Source organism: Lycium barbarum, chromosome 5, assembly GCF_019175385.1.
Source record: "Lycium barbarum isolate Lr01 chromosome 5, ASM1917538v2, whole genome shotgun sequence".
NCBI classification, from domain to species: Eukaryota; Viridiplantae; Streptophyta; class Magnoliopsida; order Solanales; family Solanaceae; genus Lycium; species Lycium barbarum.
The window spans coordinates 118,156,184-118,173,581 of record NC_083341.1 but is presented as its reverse complement, the minus strand read 5'-3'; the positions used below and the strand labels follow the sequence as shown (position 1 = coordinate 118,173,581).

Below are 17,398 nucleotides of genomic sequence, written 5' to 3'. Positions count from 1 at the left end.
GTTCAATTGAACCCCACCTGTAAGCCTACATACGCCCCTGTCAATAGTGGCTGATGCAACTTTTATGCTATGGGTTCAACTGGGCCCAACATATTCGGGATATTATTTTATTATTTATAAACAAAACTTAATTACATAATTTCGAAAAACAAAGTATAATATATCATTCGGTCAAACCAAACCAGATTATCAAAATCTTAATAGTCAAACTAAACAAAACTTAATTACATAAATTTTGAAAAACAATATAGTAATATACAATTCAATCAAAAACCAGATTATCAAAATCTTAACAGCCAAAAGTTTGAGACAGATTATAAAAAAAAATAGTAATTACTTAAATTTTGAGAAACAATATAATATATAATTCAATCAAATCAAACCAGATTATAAAAATCTTACTGGTCAAAAGTTTGAGACACATAAGCAAGTTGGAGCCTTCACGAGGTAGCATATATCTAGTAATATGGAAGAGAAAGAATCCTAAAACCCAAAGTAAACACAAGTTCAATGAGTTCCCACTCAAGAAAAAACTCCGACTCCTTCCCCAGTTTGGCTGATGATGTGATCAATTGCATCCTCTCAAAACTCCCCGCTGAATCTCTTCAACGTTTTAAATTTGTATGCAAACCATGGTGTTCAACCATAAACGACCCCAATTTCATCAAGTCGCAAATCGACGAATCATCATCCAATATTAATCATCAAAAGATGCTCTTGATTTCATCGAAAATAGGACCATCCCCTTGTTTGGAATATAACATGTTAGTGTTTAACATGGGTTCAACATATGCATCATCGCTTAGCGACGTTAATTCTCAAGTTGTTTCTCTCCAACCACCAAGCTTTTTCATGTCCCAAGATGTTTCTTATCCATCGGCGAGTTCTTGTAACGGCTTGTTATGTATGGTGTATAGCTTCAGAATATTTTTATGGAATCCCGTAATCGGGAAATATAAAATGGTTGACAAGCCTGATCATTACGTGTTGGAACGTGTTAATTGTTACGAATCAGCGCTATATGGTTTTGCGTATGATTCTGTTAGTGATGATTATAAGATAGCTGCTACATTTGTGATTAACGCAAAGAATAGCCGTTACATGGTTGGAATGTACTCGGTGAATAATGAGTCTTGGAAAAAGATTCACACTATTCCTGCTGGCTATCGCTTGTTCGACCAAAATCCAGTCTCATTAGATGGTACTATTAACATGATGGCAACTAGAAATGATGGTAGTGCATTTGATAAGTTTGCCATCATTTCTTTGTTGGTGTCTAATGAGAAATTTGTTGTAACGCCCGTCCCGTTGCAATACTGTGGGGATCATATGAAATTGTCTAATTTTGCTAAACGTCTCTATCTTTCGGTGCTTGTTGAGATGGCTTTTTTGGTGTGTTCCCTGGAGAAAGATGGAGAATGGTGGACGTGGACTAATGTCATGAAAATTCTTACATTAGGCTCACTCATTGGAATTGGAAATCACAATTGCTACTTGGATGATATTATATGTTTGAAGGAAAATGGGAATATCTTGTGGAGGAAAACGGATGGTGGTTTTCTGGAGTACAATGTGCAGAATGAAGAAGTAACTGAGTTTACCCTGAATCAAATTCCGCCAACTACTGATGTATCCATCTTGTTCACGGAAAGTTTTGCTTCCTTGAAAGTTCCGTGGGACTAGAAAATTTGAATTTCAAACTGTATTTTGTTGTATAAAATGTGCATTGTATTACCCAGATTTTTGCGTGATTATTAATGAGATTCTTATGCTCTCTGACGCTTGGATTGTTATGTTGCAGTTAATAATTTTGGTCGTGGTTTGTTAAAGTTTTACATTTGACTGTAGCCCCTTCCATTGTCAAATGGTTATGTTATCATGTCATATGGTGTTAATTATTTGAAATGTTGCTCCTTTTCAAGAAAGGATGTCTCTTGGCAAAAAGAAGACCCGTCAAGAATGGGCACCTTTAATTTGTTGTTCTGTAAACAGGAGGACCAGCTGAAATTTTCAATATGACATTGAAAAAAGAGTCTGCCTAATATCATTTTCAGATTTACAAAGTGAATTCCCGAGCTTAGAATGAGAGTTCTAAGGAATTCTGCAATACTACTAGTGTGTATATATGTGAAACACCAAAATTTCAACAAATATTAGACTTTGGACCCATAATTTCAGACGTACAATGAGTTCAGTGCTAAGAAGGTTGAATCCATCAAGTGCAATTCTTGGATCCCCCTCTAGCCATTGATATGTACAGCCTTCATCCTTGAACACAGGAAAGTAATCCGCATATCTTTTCCTTATGAAAGAGATAAGGTTAGATAACCAACAATGGATTTGTTCTAGTGGAGACCTTATTCCTTAGCTCTTTCACAGTAGTCCTCAATTGTGAAATGGAAATTGCATCAATTGCAGGATACTCTTGATGGGAAGCTTTTGTATTCTTCAAGTAGTTGCCTTTGGAAAGATAGGATCAGAAGTTCTAAATGTTGTGAATCACCTAAAAAGTGCTAGCAGCAAGACGTTACCTGTATGTATTCTTGCTCATGCAAGCACGGGAAGAAAAAAGAAAGAAATAGGATGTAGCTTTCATGCTCCATCCCAAGGAAACAAGAGGGAACTATAGCAGCATATCTTAGATAGTTGATGGTATCTTCACCATTTTGTAGCTTTTTAAGTTAAATCCCAGTCACAACATCGAATCTTTCCCTACAAGTTTCATGAGCTCTGCCTTTGCTGCTTCCGTTATTGCTTTGAAGTCTGTTTGCATATACCTTCCCCTGAAACCAGCCAGCACAGTGAGCTTATTCAATATACTTGGTTAAAGGTTTTGAATATAAAATGTGAGAGGTTCAAGAGGTTTATTTTTAGTAAACTCTTAGTCAAAAGTGAGAAAACCACCAAAAAGATTAAATTTTCTAAGACATAGAGGAGATTGATCACATTAGTAACATTCTAGTGAGAAACCAGTAAGCACGACATGACTTATTTAATATCCGAGGATGAAGATTTTGAATATAAAACTCCGCCTGTGTGAGCTCGTTCACATTGCTGTTCCCAAGCCCTGATAAAGGAGGAGGGTTACCAGGGTCAATCGGAAAGAGCCTCTCTACCCCATAAAGGGTAGGTTAAGGCTGCGTACATCTTACCCTCTCCAAACCCATTTGTGGGATTACACATGGTTTGTTTTGTTGTTGTTGAAAATTTTGAATATGAACACTAGGAGGTTAATTTTATAGGAACTGTTCAAAATGAAAATGGCTATACTATTTTCAGTCTTTTTTTTTTTCCAGTTGGGCGGTCTCCTGTGAAACTCATAAAGGCCCTGATTCCATATCATATAACTTTCAAACTGTACTTGGTAGACAAAAATAATCATTCCGACAGTACCCTTGCTAGTCTGCAATCTAGCCATGTTTCTTTCCACAACTATAGAAGGAAACACTCTGAGCATGTATTGGTGTTGTAAATGATAAATGATCATCTTAGGACCAAAAGGATCTGAGCATAATTTCATCAATAGATACAGCTCTAGGGAGGATATACCAGAAGTGAGTTCTCGACCAAACAGCAGACGGGAATGCTGGGCTTGCGATGCCATGCAATATCCTTGCAATGGCTCTGGGAGTAAATTTGGCATGTGAGTTGCACTGCAGAAATACCTGATGTTCCATGAAACAAGTGATGAAAACATTAAGACTGCATTGTCTTTTCCCTTGGGAAGAACTAATTGAGAAATTTATTTACCTTTATATCAGCTGTCAAAAATGGGCTGCAATTAAGAAAATGATTGCATTAGCACTACAGATTGACATCTTTGGGAGAAGAAATGATGCCGTATATGAAGAACACAAACTAAAGGAAGCGTAGAAATGAGTAAATGAATAGAATGAGTTGAAGTCTGTAATAGAAAAAATTAGTCTGATCCCCCAAAATTCAAGGTTATAAAAGATGATCCAAAATAAGACACCATACTGGAAGCCTGGAATCATGGTAGCCAGTAGGGGTTGTCAAATGGGTGTGTTGGCATAAATTTGGGCGCGTCAAAATGGGCTGAGTTAATAAATGGGCTGGTCAAAAGTTACTCGAACTGAAATGGGTTGGGCTAAAATGAGCTAAAAAGCAGGTCATAATCCAACCCGCCCAATTCTTACTAAGTTTTAATTTCTTTCTTTGTTCTTTTATAATTTTTTAAGTGCCTAATTAAACTATTTTTTTATTTATTATGGCTATATATAACTTATTAAAGGAAAAAATGTCTTTTGAAAATATTTGACAAGGTTTCTCATTGGTCAATTTGGGCTACATAACAGCCCAATTTTTAAATGAGCTAAATTGGGTTGGGTTAAATGGGCTGAGCTAATAAATGGGCGGGTCAACTTGGACGGGTTGGGCAGGTCATGTCTTCATGGGTTAATTTTGCGTTTCATTTTTTTGCGCGGATTGCCCTTCTTTTGGGGTGGTCTTTAAATTTTGCCCCTCATATTTGTGGTCTTTAAATTATGCCCCTCATATTGCTGGTCTTTAATTTTTGCCCTTCGTGTTGCAACCCTGAGCGTTCACGCAGAAATCATGAAGTTCTGGATTCGAACCCTCGCTCAAGCATAAATTAAAAAAAAAAAAAAATTGCAAGGCAAGGTTTGGGTCGCGTGTATGCCGGACCCGGCATACTCATGCCTTATGGGTAGACTTGGCATAAGTATACCGGGTCCAGCATAACTTTGGTAAATCCTTAACAAGTTTATGCCGGGTCCGGCATACTTATGGGCAAACTTTTAGTTAAGCCTTAACTAAAAGTCTTTTCCTAGTTATGTCTTATGGGGCAGACTTTTAATTAAGGCACAACTAATTAAAAGTATGCCCCTTAAGGCATAACTAAAAGTATACCCCATAAGACGGAACTTTTCCTTAAGGCATAACTAAAAATTTGCGTTATAAGACAAAGTCTTTGTCTTAAGGAAAAGTTATGCCTTATGGGGCATACTTTTAGTTATGCCTTAACTAAAAGTCTGCCCCATAAAGCATAACTAGGAAAAGACTTTTAGTTAAGGCTTAACTAAAAGTTTGCCCATAAGTATGCCGGACCCGGCATAAACTTGTGAAGGAATTACCAAAGTTATGCCGGACCCGGCATAGTTATGCGAAGTCTGCCCATAAGGCATAAGTATGCCGGGTCCGGCATAACTTTGGTAATTCCTTCACAAGTTTATGCCGGTGAGGGCTTAGCGAAATTTAAACTCTGCCTTGCGATTTTTTTTTTAATTTTTGACTGAGTGAGGGTTCGAACCTGGAACCCATGGGTTTTAGCCGAAAGGCAAAATTTAAAGATTTCAAATATGAGGGGCAGAATTTAAAGACCACCCCAAAAGAAGGGCAATTCTGCGAATTACCCTTTGAGTTTTGCCACCCCTAATAGCCAAGACATCTAACAACATGAGAAGTAGCAGTTACATCTTCCTATGCATGGCCAAGTTTAAAGTCTAGAAACTGCAATAGGCTTCTCACCTGCTTCCACCAATCTTCTTTGGAACGTCAACTTCGGTACCACGTATAAAATACTCTTCAATCTTCCTTTGCAAGCAAGGTGTGTGTTGATGGCCATGGCAACCATGCACTTTATCACATGCTTCTGCTGCAAATACAGCAGCATCATACATCGTGTCCATCTTCCTTACCTATGTCAAAAGGTGAAATCACAAGACTGGGAGACAATAAAGGCAAGAATACTATATATGTCATAAGAACTTATATGCCTAGCATATTGCATTAAGAGCAGAACGCTATATTAAAACCTTTCAATGAGTAGGCAAGTATACCCTGGTGCTCAGGATTGGCCTGACATATAGGGATCACTTGGAGGTCACCCACACGCAGTCTAGGTAGCGCTAATGCAAAGTCACGGTAATTTACTGTAACAGATAACTGGCTAAAGGAAATAGAGGCATAGGTGTTATCATTTAAATTGAATATGTTGTTTTTAACTTTTAACTTTAAAAAATAAGAGAAATTCACATAAATAGCCGCCCACCAAAATAATGTATATTTTTTGTATATTACATAAATATACATAAAATATACAGTTATTTTTTGTATATTTGGCTAGTGAATGTAATTATTTATGGCCGACTGGCCAAATGTGTAACTTGCCCTGTAATGTCTCGCATCATCCCCTCCAAACACCAAAAAGAAAAATATATAGACAAGAATGTCGATATGTTCCTTGAAATGAATATATTAAAGTTTCACGGGATCAATAACCCACCAATGGAACTAGGTAACTGTTAACATACATAATTGTTGGCCAATCAGTTGACAGCTTCATGAATAAATCAAAAGCTCTGTCGATGTCAGTACAGCACATGTTGTATAGTCAAAACAGTGAAACTAACAACGCTCAGACTCTTATCTAAGGATAGTAAATTTCTCATTTGTATCTTGCTCCAATATCAAGAAGCCAACAAGTACTTTATGTTATGCTTGAAGGAATATATTTTGATATTAAGTTATCATACTTCAACAGGAAGCAGAATAACTACGATTTCTCTTGCCAATGAGAATAACAAAAAGGAATAGAGGAAAATAGACAAAAGGCTAAGTAAGGACTAAGGACAATGAGCTAGAGGTTAGTGGAAAGTCACGCTCTACTCAACAGTAATGTCAAGTTTGGGACCATCGTGATACATCGAATCACAATTTATTAAAGGATGACTACTCAAGTTTTTAAAACAGATGGGTGTGGCACTGAGTTAAAACTGTTCTGACGAGCCAGTGCAAGTTCAATGGAACTGTTTCTATGATGAAAATCCTTGATCACATTTAAACAAGGATCCTCCTCCTTTCACCCTGAACCCAGCTCTGGGATAAAAGGGATAGGGGGAAAAACAGGACAAGCGGAGAAAAAGACAGTAGAAATAATTGCACCTTTGGAGGAACATGAGGGAAAATAAACTGCAGTTATTAATGAAGACAGTCACCTTGCAACTCTCAACTTCAGATAACCATTTTGTAAGCCATGTTGCTAAAGAACAGATATCCTTTGGGACGTCCATGATAACATAACAATAAGCTTGATCCTTCAGCTCATACGTGACTTCCCCCTTAAACTGAGATAGGAAAGAGAGAAACTTGTTTGTGTCTCATAAAGAAAGCAGAACGTGAACAATGAATTTTAAACTGAATATTACTTAAGAGCATCAAAATTTTGATGTTAATGTCACTGTTCGAATAAAAATGGCAGATACGTGAAATGCACATACAAATGGTTAATAAACAACCATGCACAAACACAGAAATACTAGATTTCATAAAATCTATGTTGTTCCTTTAATATTTCCAAGTATTCAGAAGGTAACCCTTAAGAAGTACTGTGCCAGAAAAAAGAATCATAGGCTGAACAAAAGTGACTTTTTTTTAAGTACAACATCACGGCTGGAATTAACCTAAAACTATAAACTGGAATTTGGCTGGTGCATGATTATTTATTCCAAGTCAAGTAAAGCAGTACTGCTGATTACTACTAATATTTCTTTCTTATTAAAGAAAAATAAGAAGCATAGGCCCAACACTTATATTAGTCACAGTTCTAGAAAAAGAAAGATTGGGTTTTTCTAAAGCACAAAAGCAATTAAAGAAATCAATACCAAATTCACAACATAAATGATTTTGGGAAATTCAGATCTGTATGGCCAGCTGTGGCCTCAAATCGCAATATTATGTAATACCTTTCATGAACTCCTTTCATAGCATATTCATGGTAGAAGATCACCACAAATGCAGAAGATGACACTACCACTATCAGAATCCAAAGACAGAAGAGTATAATGTTGTTCATTTATCGTGTCAGTTTCTTAGAGATGAATTTTGCTCAGGTAAAATTGTAATTCAATGTTGTACAAAAAAAATCACCCTGGCTGAAGAGAATTGCATAACAACTCCTGTTATACTCACTATCTTCATCATCATTTTCATTTTACCCGGACCAAAGTTCTTGACGAATTATTTCATGATATATCTGTGTTTCTAAATTCTAAATCCTTAGAAAACCATCAAAACATGACATAGAACAACCAATATCAATCTGGAATAGAAGAAGGAAGTCAGGAAATTTACACATAACTTACATCCGTGCATAGTCTTTCAGTAATATGCACAAAAGACCACATAAAAGAACCATTGTCCTTATAATAGCTGAATATGGAACTCACCTTCAAAGTTTGCAAATGGTTTGTCAAGTCCACAACTTGCAGTCCAGTGCTGTTTGCTACACTTGGTATGTCAAATATATACTGCCCATCTTTGATCTCAGAGCTAATATTCATGAAGTGTATAGCATTAGATACAATATAAATTTGTGAGAGCATATGATTGTTCTCATAGGAAACAAAAATAAGTTGCTCACTTCTTCAGAATAGTAGCAATCACAGCATCTTTCATAGCTAGCAATGCGGGAGAAGTCTGCAATCAGTTGTTAAGGTCATGACATATTGTAAAAATTTGAAGCCACAATAAAAACAGCAAAAAGAGGCAGCTAACCACTTTATGTGTCTTTCTAGTTCTTAATATTAGCAAAATTCTAGTCTTGCAGGTTTAATCCTCACCAAAGAATGCTCAATATCAAACCCAAAAGTGGGAGCAATTGAAAGTAAACTTTCTCTCCAAACTATAAAGATCTGCCAACTCCACTGCACTTAATCATGCTAAATTAACTTTAACTAACCTGGTGGAAGTTTAAAGTGCATGTTACACTCGTCTGTGGGAGTAAATGCAAGTATTGGACCTCTCCTAGCTCCAATTGTGTTAAGATTGTAAGTATTACCTGGGAGAATGAGAAACACCAGCTCTTCAGCATCTTACTAAGGTAAAAGAATAGACAGGATTCAGTTCTGATCTGTACTATCCCACATTTGTATCTAAACGGGAAGCTACTTTCACAGTAAGGGGTCATTTGGTAGGATGGGATGGGATTATTAGTCCCATGGGATTGGAATTATCCCATATTTGGTTGGTGGGATAATTCCTTTGGGTATCCCACCCAATCCCATCTATAAGGGATTAACGATGGGATAAGTTACCCCATATAGAGGGTGGGATAAGTTATCCCTCCTATCACCCAATCCCATCTATATGGGATAACTTACCCCTCCTACCAAACGACCCCTAAAGGTACACGGTTCAACAACAGATCAGAAGGCAAATACCTAGGACATGCACACATCATGTCATGTGAAAATTTATTTTCTATCTCTAATTGGTAATGAAGATTATTAATGTTCCAACAACTGTAAAAGACGTGGTCTAGCTCTGTTGAAGCAATGACTAAAAATGCCAAAAACTGCACGTACAGGTCAGTACCATAAGAAAAAAAGACAGGTGTTATCGTTCAGGATCAAGTATTTTTATGTCCAGTAATCCATAAAGTTGTTTCAATGATTAATAGTCTCATCAATATACTGCAAATACTGAATTTAAATGCAGCTAAATATTCAGTCTGTAACTGTGATCAAGGATATATGAGAAAGTTCCAAGCCTTTGGGTTGCAAATACATTGTCAAGAAAAGGTGCTTTTTAACCCAAAAAAGATCAAATTGTTTTCTGGTAAATATAGAGTTAGTGATCAGCTAGTATAAGAAGCAATTATAAAACTGATGCTCAGCATGCCCATTTAAATGAGATAAAAAGTACCTCTTCTTTCATGTCAAATTTACGAGAAGCAGACTCTTTAACTAATGAACATATTTTCCCAGCAGCTTTTGTGCTGCCACCGAAAATTTGACACAGCAATTTGTTCACCACATACTCATCGACACCATCACTGAGAATAAACAATGTCCAACGCTTTAGAATCCTTAGATTCAGATAAACTCTATGAACATTATCCTTAGATTCAGATAAACTCTATGAACATTAAGAATTTTTTGGTTTCTTTGTCACCTGTACATAAGACTGCGAATCTTAAAATAGGAAATATCATCAAAAAAGAGATGACAATAAGCGAATCTACCATCACGTCCAGCACGACCAATCTCCTGCACAGGTAGCATCAATCTTTTGGTTAAAAAAAATTGCAGAAGTCAGTATCTCGGAAATTGCAACCGTTATAAGCATAAATATCGACCTGGACATACTCTTCCACGCTTTCTGGTAAGCTGTAATGTATTACCTGAAACAGAAGCACTTGGAAGGCCTTAATATGAATGTCACATAGGACGTCGGACACAATTGCTGCACATCTAAAATCCAAAGCAGCAGTACTCGGAATCTTTTTAGTCAACATAAACATTTTTAGTGATTGTTTTACGTTAAAGTGCACTTGTAGCCAGAAATTATGACAGATGGTGAAAGCTATCAAAAGGAAGTGCAGGCAACTAGTAATCTCACACTATAAGCAAAAAATAGTCACTGCTCATAAATCCATATTGAGTTGAACTGAGATCCGAAAACCAACCACATAGCAGAATGAGTATTTAGGGACAAAGAGCCCGTTTGGATTAGCTTATAAGTTGCTTATAAGCTGTTTTCAGCTTTTTTGAGTGTTTGGCTGGCCAGCTTAAAGTCATTTTGTGCTTAAAATAAGCTCAAAAAAATAATTGGGCCCATTTGACTTAGCTTATCTAAAGCAGCTTATAAGCTGAAAACAGCTTATAAGCCAAAAAAAATAAGTTAGACTACTCCAACTTATTTTTTTTAGCTTACAAGCTGTTTGCAGCTTATAGGCATAAGCCCATCCAAACAGGCTCAAAATGCTGAACATAGTGCTTTTTTATTTCTGCTACAAAACCTCCCTAATTTTGGTGTTGATGCAGATGAAAGGGTAAACATATCATATATCCCTAATTTGGGTGTTGATGCAGATGAAAGGGTAAACATATCATATAGGAAAATCAAGATCAGATCTTACAGCTTCGATATCCTTCTTATTGAGTCCCATGCCGAATGCCACAGTTGCAACAACCTTCCAGAAAATATTGATGCGAGTTAATGAAACTTCCTTTATCAAAGAATAGTATTTATAATCTATGATTTAAAATGAAAAAATAATAAGAATTGCTTCTCTCACCACTCTAATCTTGTTTGCACAAAATAGTTCCTGTGTACGGCTCCTATCTTTTGCAAAAATTCCACTGTGATAACTCTGAAAAAACAATTCAAATTATAAATCACTTAGCCCATTAGGCATCAAATGATTTACATGAGGGTGCAGGTGAGTGCAAATTATTTACAAGAATAAACCAAAAGGCAGATACAAACCTTTGCCGAGATATTACTGTCGCATAGATATTTGCAAATGAAATCAGTTTCGGACTGTGTACATTGAGGATGGGAACAAAAAGGCACAAGTCAAGTTGCTTATGTGATACAGTTACAGAAAATAAATCATCAAATGAGAGCATCACAGACAAATAGCAAGCAGCACCTGAAATTTGCAGTAAATGATGATGCTTTTAGCCTCTGAAAAGGGGGAAGACTTCAGCAAGGTCATCAGATCTTTCATCCTGAAATCAATTGAGTAAACTTTGTAGCTATTTTTTTATTTTTTTTTATTCTTCAGTTTGGAGGGGAAACGATTATGCTACACTTACCTGTTTTGGCTCAAAGATACTGATAACTGCAAGTTATCCCTTGGTTTCACTACTTGGATAAGATTAGTTGATGGGATATCCAATGCATGCATCACATGATACAATGCTTTAGTAGTTGCTGTTGCTGTCATTGCAAGTATGCATTGAGCCTTCAGTTTATCACGCAACAATGATGCTTTAAGCCGCATATACGAAGGCCGAAAATTGTGTGACCTACCAAAATGTTCATGATTGTTGATAACATACAAAAGTTACATTGAAATAAGCAAAAGAAAAAGAAAAAAGATGACAAAGTCGCAAAGCTAGACTAGAATATGTAACCTTGAAAAGCTCAGACTCACCATTCAGAAACACAATGGGCTTCATCAATAACCACAAGTGAGATTTGAGTGTCACAAAAAAAGGATAAAAATTCTGAATTGAGAAACCTCTCTGGTGAAACAAAAAGGACCTGAAACATAAGAATCAGCTTTTTTTAGGAGGAGACATCGCAAAAAAGGACCCCAAAAACCTGCTATCATATCTAGTTTATATTATTACATAGAAAAACAGTTAATCAAGAACTAAAGAGAATGGAAATGGGCATGTAGCATGTTAACACTCAAATTCTATTAAATTTTCATATGATCATCCAAGATAAAAATTAAACTTGACCAGCAGATGTGTGAGGGAATGGACTAAAGTTACTTTGACAACGGTGGTGTTTGGGCCCTTTGCCAGACCTTGACTATTCCACTGGTCAGTTGTATTTCCTACTAGTACAAGTACATGGTAACTCTGCCTATAAGGTTTAGGCAAAATCAGAAGAAATCACCCAACTTTTTTTCCTCAGCGGGTATTTAACCCTGTCACCTATGGTCTTCATTCTAACTTCATTGGCTGCTAGGTCACACATTTGGGCATACACTAAAGAAACTTTGGAGGCAGTAAACAAAGCATACCTTTATGGATCCTTCTTCTAGTAACCTAAACGTTTCCAAGACCTCCTCATGTGTCTGCAACAGTGAAAACAATAAGTTAGGAATCGCTCGAAATGCCATAAACACTAACAGCTCTAGAATTGCTAAACTTATATGTAACCTGACTGCTACACAAAAGACCACCCTCAACTGCAGCAGGGAGCTGCTTTAACTGATCAATCATCAAGGAAACCAAAGGGCTAATAACGACTGTAACTCCCTGAAAAACCATTGCCGGCAACTGATAACACAGCGACTTCCCAGCACCCGTTGGCAAAACCAACATTGTAGATTTCCCTGAAAGCACCATATTGATTGTCTCCAACTGCCCATCTCTGAATGAATCATACCCATAAGTCAGTTTCAACAACTTCAACAAATTCTCATCCGACACCTCATTTCTAACTCTCGTCACGGCTTCTTCAATCAACTCTGCATCAAAATCCAATCTTTCCCCTCTTCCCTTAGCTTCCACAACTAAACCTTCTTCATCACACAAACCATTCTCTCCCTCCTTACCCGCAACCTCAACTTTCTTTTTCCATCTCCTATAAAACTTTTTACCACTCGATGAGTTAAAATTCTTTCTTTTGAATTTGGATGCATACTTCTTTTTACCATAACCATTTATATTCAACCTCACAAAATTACCCTCATTAGTACATTTAACCTTCTTTACTGGCAACGAAGACGACGCATTGCTCCCTATTAAATTAGGATGTTTCCTCACAACTTTTTCAACTGCTTCCTTTTCATCCTTTTGGGCCAAATGGGGTTCAATAAAATCAGCTTCAACAGGCTCGAAATTGAGAATGGTTTTACGGGTTTTCGAAAAAGAAGCAAATTTCTGTAAGCACAAGCCACCTGCACCAATAAATAGAGCTAAGGTTATAGTTGAAGCCGAAATAGTAACTAGTTATAGTAAGCATCAAAAATATGTTCTTTTTTATACATATATGAGAAGAACTTCACCTGAACTGTTGTCATGGGACAAAACGGCGTCGTTTCGATGGATTTGGAAGGGTAAATCAGAGAATTTAGGTGGGGAAAGTGAATTTTCAATTGGGGATTCCTGTGTTCTTGAAGAGGAAGCGAATTTCCATGAATTTGGAAGAGTTTCAGTGCAAACGGTGTCGTTTTGGTGAATATTAGGTTGGGTTTGAATGGTTGATTTTGGTGGGACTTTTGTGGGGTGTTTTTTGGTTGAGATTTTTGGTCTAAGAATTGGGCGGGAAGATTTAGTGGAAATTAAGGAAGTGTTTTTGTTTTTGGGTTGAGTTGTTGATTTTGAGGAAATTAAGGAAGTGTGCTTGGGTTGAGTTCTTGATTTTCCGGCGTGGCGGTGACGTGGCGGTGTTGATGAAATGTGAGAGCCATCGGAATCGGAGTTGGAATCCATTAGAGTTGAAGATTGGGTCTCTCTTTCTTACTTCTCAAAATTTCTTCACATGTTTCCCGCCAATATTCTCCCAAGGTTAATATTGTCACTTTAACATTAAAGAATTGCTGTTTGAATTCCCTCACATTGTAGTCTTGCCAAATTCTAACAAGGACATGACTTCCCTTGATAACTAACTAGCTATTGTCAACTTACTATCATTTTGATGTCATGTTCTTTTATGCATATAACACTATTTAATTGAGAAATACTCTCACGCTCTCAAAATAATTGTCGTTTTACTCCTTCTGTCCAGTTTTACTTGTTCATGTTTGACTTGACAAGCCCCTTAAGGAGCAGCAATAAATAAAATGACAATTTTATTCTCCATAAATTATGTAAATAATTGAAATCAATCAAACATACTTTAAAAGTATTGCAGTCATTAACAATTTTTTGAAGTTTCTAACCTAATAATTAATAATAAGAGTAAACTAGGTATGCAAATTGTAAATTATCTCTTAGTTTTTTTCAAACTGGACAAGTTAAAGTGAACATCTATTTTTAGTATACTGGACAAGTAAAAATGGGCGGAGGGAGTAGATGTTTCTTGAGAACTTAACAGTATTAAGTAGAAGTAACCCCTTAATATAGGGGTACAGTTGAAAACAATTACTATTTATTGTCTTGAATAAGTAAAGCGACATTTATTTTGAGATATTTTTTTTTTTTTTTTTTGCTAAAGCAACACTTACTTTGGAATGGAGCAAGTTGAGTTAAGGGTCAATTGGTTTTTGTGCTCATTATATGTTTTTTTTCAACTTTTATATCAATTCTCTCAAAAGATCTTAAAATAAAATATAAGATATCTTTGCAGTATCATTATGTTTCTATTCAAGTTAAAACTATTTCCTAAGATCAATTTAATTTGATAATTAAAGAGTTGCTATCTTACAAATTTGAAATGAGTGAGCTCCTTAAACATATGAACACCTTACTTTCTAAACGATTTTGTATCTTTGAAATTTGTAAAAGCTATAGCAGAAAAGTGTCAAATATTTTTTTAATACTATAAGACAGAATAATGTCATGTAAATTTGTCAGAGAAAATAAAAATAAATGTAAACACGATATGCACAAAAGTTGAACAGAGAAGGGAAGTCAGTAGATGATGCATTGGCCAAACATGATGGAGTCCTAATTCATTTTTGCGGCAAAAAGTAATCTTCATAAGATAAAATGTAAAATAGTTGATCTGTTAACATACAAGGAGAAAAGTTTGCTTTATGGGAGCATGCCTGCCTGCCTTCTTTGAATGTGGTGAATAGGCCAGGACTATATTTATTTTGTAATTTCATTAGAAAGGATCTGGCTAATAACGTATACAATACTTGTAGCCACCGCAATACTTGCCATCTAGTTACTCTGGAAAAAAATTGCCACATATTCTTGGTTACTATTAGGCATAGATTAATTCCATGGTTAAAAGACAATTTTTATTGCTGCACAAGAATTACGGAAACAATCCAATAACTGTTGTAACTTTTATTCTTTACCATATAAGAACCAAAAATCACTCAAGTGATTTTCTTAACTCATTGGGGTAGTCAAGAGTCAGAAATACAACCTTCAACACCAGCTCAAATTAAAAATCTCACAATAAAATTTTCTGCACAAAGTTATTACTACAGGACATGCTTTAACATATATATACTCTTATAAATCAAACTCACTCCTTCTTACTTTTCTTTTTGCTTGCACAAATTACAACATAATCATAAACATTATACTAAGTCAAGTTCTTCAATGAATGTTGTTGTCTGTACGTACTCCTAATACTAAGTCTCCACACTGCTTACTTGTAGAAGCAACATTAGTTTTATCAAATTTACTATCAGCACAATCTTCAGCTTCTTGCTCTTCAATCCGAACATCTTCTTCTTCTGTTGTAACTTCATCAGGAAGCTTTACTAGAACAATAATCAACTCGTCGTCGTCATCCATTCGAACAGCCCAAATTTGAATTCTATGGCCCTCTTCGATACCATTGGCGATACGCATTTCCGTCCATTTCCCATTCAACACATAACTTACGCTTGTTTTAGATTCTTCCTTTTGTTTCTGCTTAGAGTTCAAACTCTTCATCACTTCCTTCCTCACTTTCTTCATCTCCCATCTCCTCAACTCCAGTACACTAATCTTGAGGGATGGATCGATCACTCGGACTTCCAGTGGATTCACTTTCTTTCCATTGCGCATACAGAGATGCTCTTCTTCTTTATCTCTCAGAAATTTATCCGTAATTTGTGCTGCTGGTATCGACAGGCGATTGTGACTTTCACTAGCATCCGTTTTGTATATTTCTTTCTGGATTATCAATTTCACCTCTTTTACTCGTTTGCCTAACTGATTGATCCGATTCTTGACATTTTCAGGTAGTTCAGCATGTGGGATTTGCTCTGATTCAGATTTTGTCCTCTTGAACTTGATGAAATTCCTCTTCTTTGGAACACATAATTTTTCTTCATCTTCTTGATCATCACTGAGGGATCTTTCTCGTTTTAGACCTGAAGAGCTTCCACGAATTATTCTTCTTTCTACATCAACCATGGGTCTCTTGAGATCCTTTTCTCTCCTCAAACTCTCTTCATGACACACATTCTCGTCGTCTTCTTCGTGATGATCACTATCCTGTTTCTTGTCTAACTCATCTTTCCAGGACCAAGTGACAACATCAGTAGTAGTATTGCTCTTCCAAGAAGTATAACCAGTCATATCAAAACTCATTATCCGTTTCTTGAACTTTGTTCTCTCCGAACTTTTCATAATTATTTTTTCACCAACAACAATAGCGGTATTATTGTTTTTGATCAAGAACGTATCTTTCAAATTTGTATCTTCTTTCGTCGTAGTACTTTTTGGAGATTCTACCATTCTTGAAGGTGAATTATTAGCAGCAGTTTTTGCGTTTTCTTGATTTTCTTGAACTTGTTGCACTGGAAATTTCTTGATGATTTCTTCTTCTTTCTTGTGAATTTCAGAAGCACGTACACAAACAGCAGCCAACATATCTATAGGAGACCAATTGGGTTCAACTTCAATATCTTCAACGTCTTCAAGTGTCATATCTCTCATTTTTGAAGACATGAAATTACTAGTAATATGGAGGAAGCTATAATGTATGGGACTAACTGAATTGGACTTACAAAATCTTGGTGTCAATGAAAAAAGAATTTGCAAAATGTTTATGGTTCTTGAGAAAATTGTTTGTTAACTAGACTTATAAAATCTACTTCCTAATTAACCCCAAACTAGAACTCCCAGTCATATAAGGAAACGAGTTAAAACGAAATAAAAACTCGTAATCGAATTTAGGCGGTCCTGTCATAGACTCATAATATAATATGTCACTACTGTTTTTCGTCTCTTTTATTTGCAACTTGAGAAAATTATTTTGAACGCCCCTATGATATGATTTT

General features: G+C 36.1%; 3 protein-coding genes across 3 annotated transcripts; 1 reads left to right on the top strand and 2 right to left on the bottom strand.

The window, feature by feature from the left end:
• Positions 1-960: 960 nt before the first annotated feature.
• On the top strand, positions 961-1,683 carry LOC132639673 (uncharacterized). The gene has a single exon (XM_060356112.1). It carries the CDS (start codon positions 961-963, stop codon positions 1,681-1,683), a length of 723 nt encoding a protein of 240 aa, XP_060212095.1.
• A 316-nt stretch (positions 1,684-1,999) lies between these two features.
• LOC132641246 (ATP-dependent DNA helicase Q-like 5) lies at positions 2,000-14,116 on the bottom strand. Its single transcript, XM_060358160.1, has 20 exons — positions 13,514-14,116; positions 12,663-13,405; positions 12,524-12,577; positions 11,924-12,033; positions 11,583-11,795; positions 11,417-11,495; positions 11,251-11,304; positions 11,060-11,134; positions 10,901-10,954; positions 10,118-10,162; positions 9,934-10,028; positions 9,685-9,814; positions 8,720-8,818; positions 8,402-8,457; positions 8,208-8,310; positions 6,978-7,106; positions 5,509-5,678; positions 3,751-3,775; positions 3,550-3,665; positions 2,000-2,783 (listed from the first exon to the last, which is right to left on the bottom strand). Exons 1-20 carry the CDS (start codon positions 13,938-13,940, stop codon positions 2,693-2,695), a joined length of 2,868 nt encoding a protein of 955 aa, XP_060214143.1. The 5' UTR covers positions 13,941-14,116; the 3' UTR covers positions 2,000-2,692.
• Positions 14,117-15,578: 1,462 nt separating this feature from the next.
• LOC132642652 (uncharacterized) lies at positions 15,579-16,821 on the bottom strand. The gene has a single exon (XM_060359734.1). The coding sequence runs from the start codon at positions 16,743-16,745 to the stop codon at positions 15,723-15,725; it is 1,023 nt and encodes a 340-aa protein (XP_060215717.1). The 5' UTR covers positions 16,746-16,821; the 3' UTR covers positions 15,579-15,722.
• Between the last annotated feature and the right edge of the window lie 577 nt (positions 16,822-17,398).

What these genes read in the sequence shown, in the direction of transcription:
- LOC132641246 (XM_060358160.1), bottom strand. Translation starts at nt 13,940, where the DNA reads ATGGATTCCAACTCCGATTCCGATGGCTCTCACATTTCATCAACACCG. An exon ending in ATTGCTACTATTCTGAAGAA is followed by an intron (nt 8,311 to 8,401) that starts GTGAGCAACTTA and finishes CATGAATATTAG; the next exon opens with CTCTGAGATCAAAGATGGGC. An exon ending in TTTTGACAGCTGATATAAAG is followed by an intron (nt 3,666 to 3,750) that starts GTAAATAAATTT and finishes ATGGAACATCAG; the next exon opens with GTATTTCTGCAGTGCAACTC.
- LOC132639673 (XM_060356112.1), top strand. Translation starts at nt 961, where the DNA reads ATGGTTGACAAGCCTGATCATTACGTGTTGGAACGTGTTAATTGTTAC.
- LOC132642652 (XM_060359734.1), bottom strand. Translation starts at nt 16,745, where the DNA reads ATGAAAAGTTCGGAGAGAACAAAGTTCAAGAAACGGATAATGAGTTTT.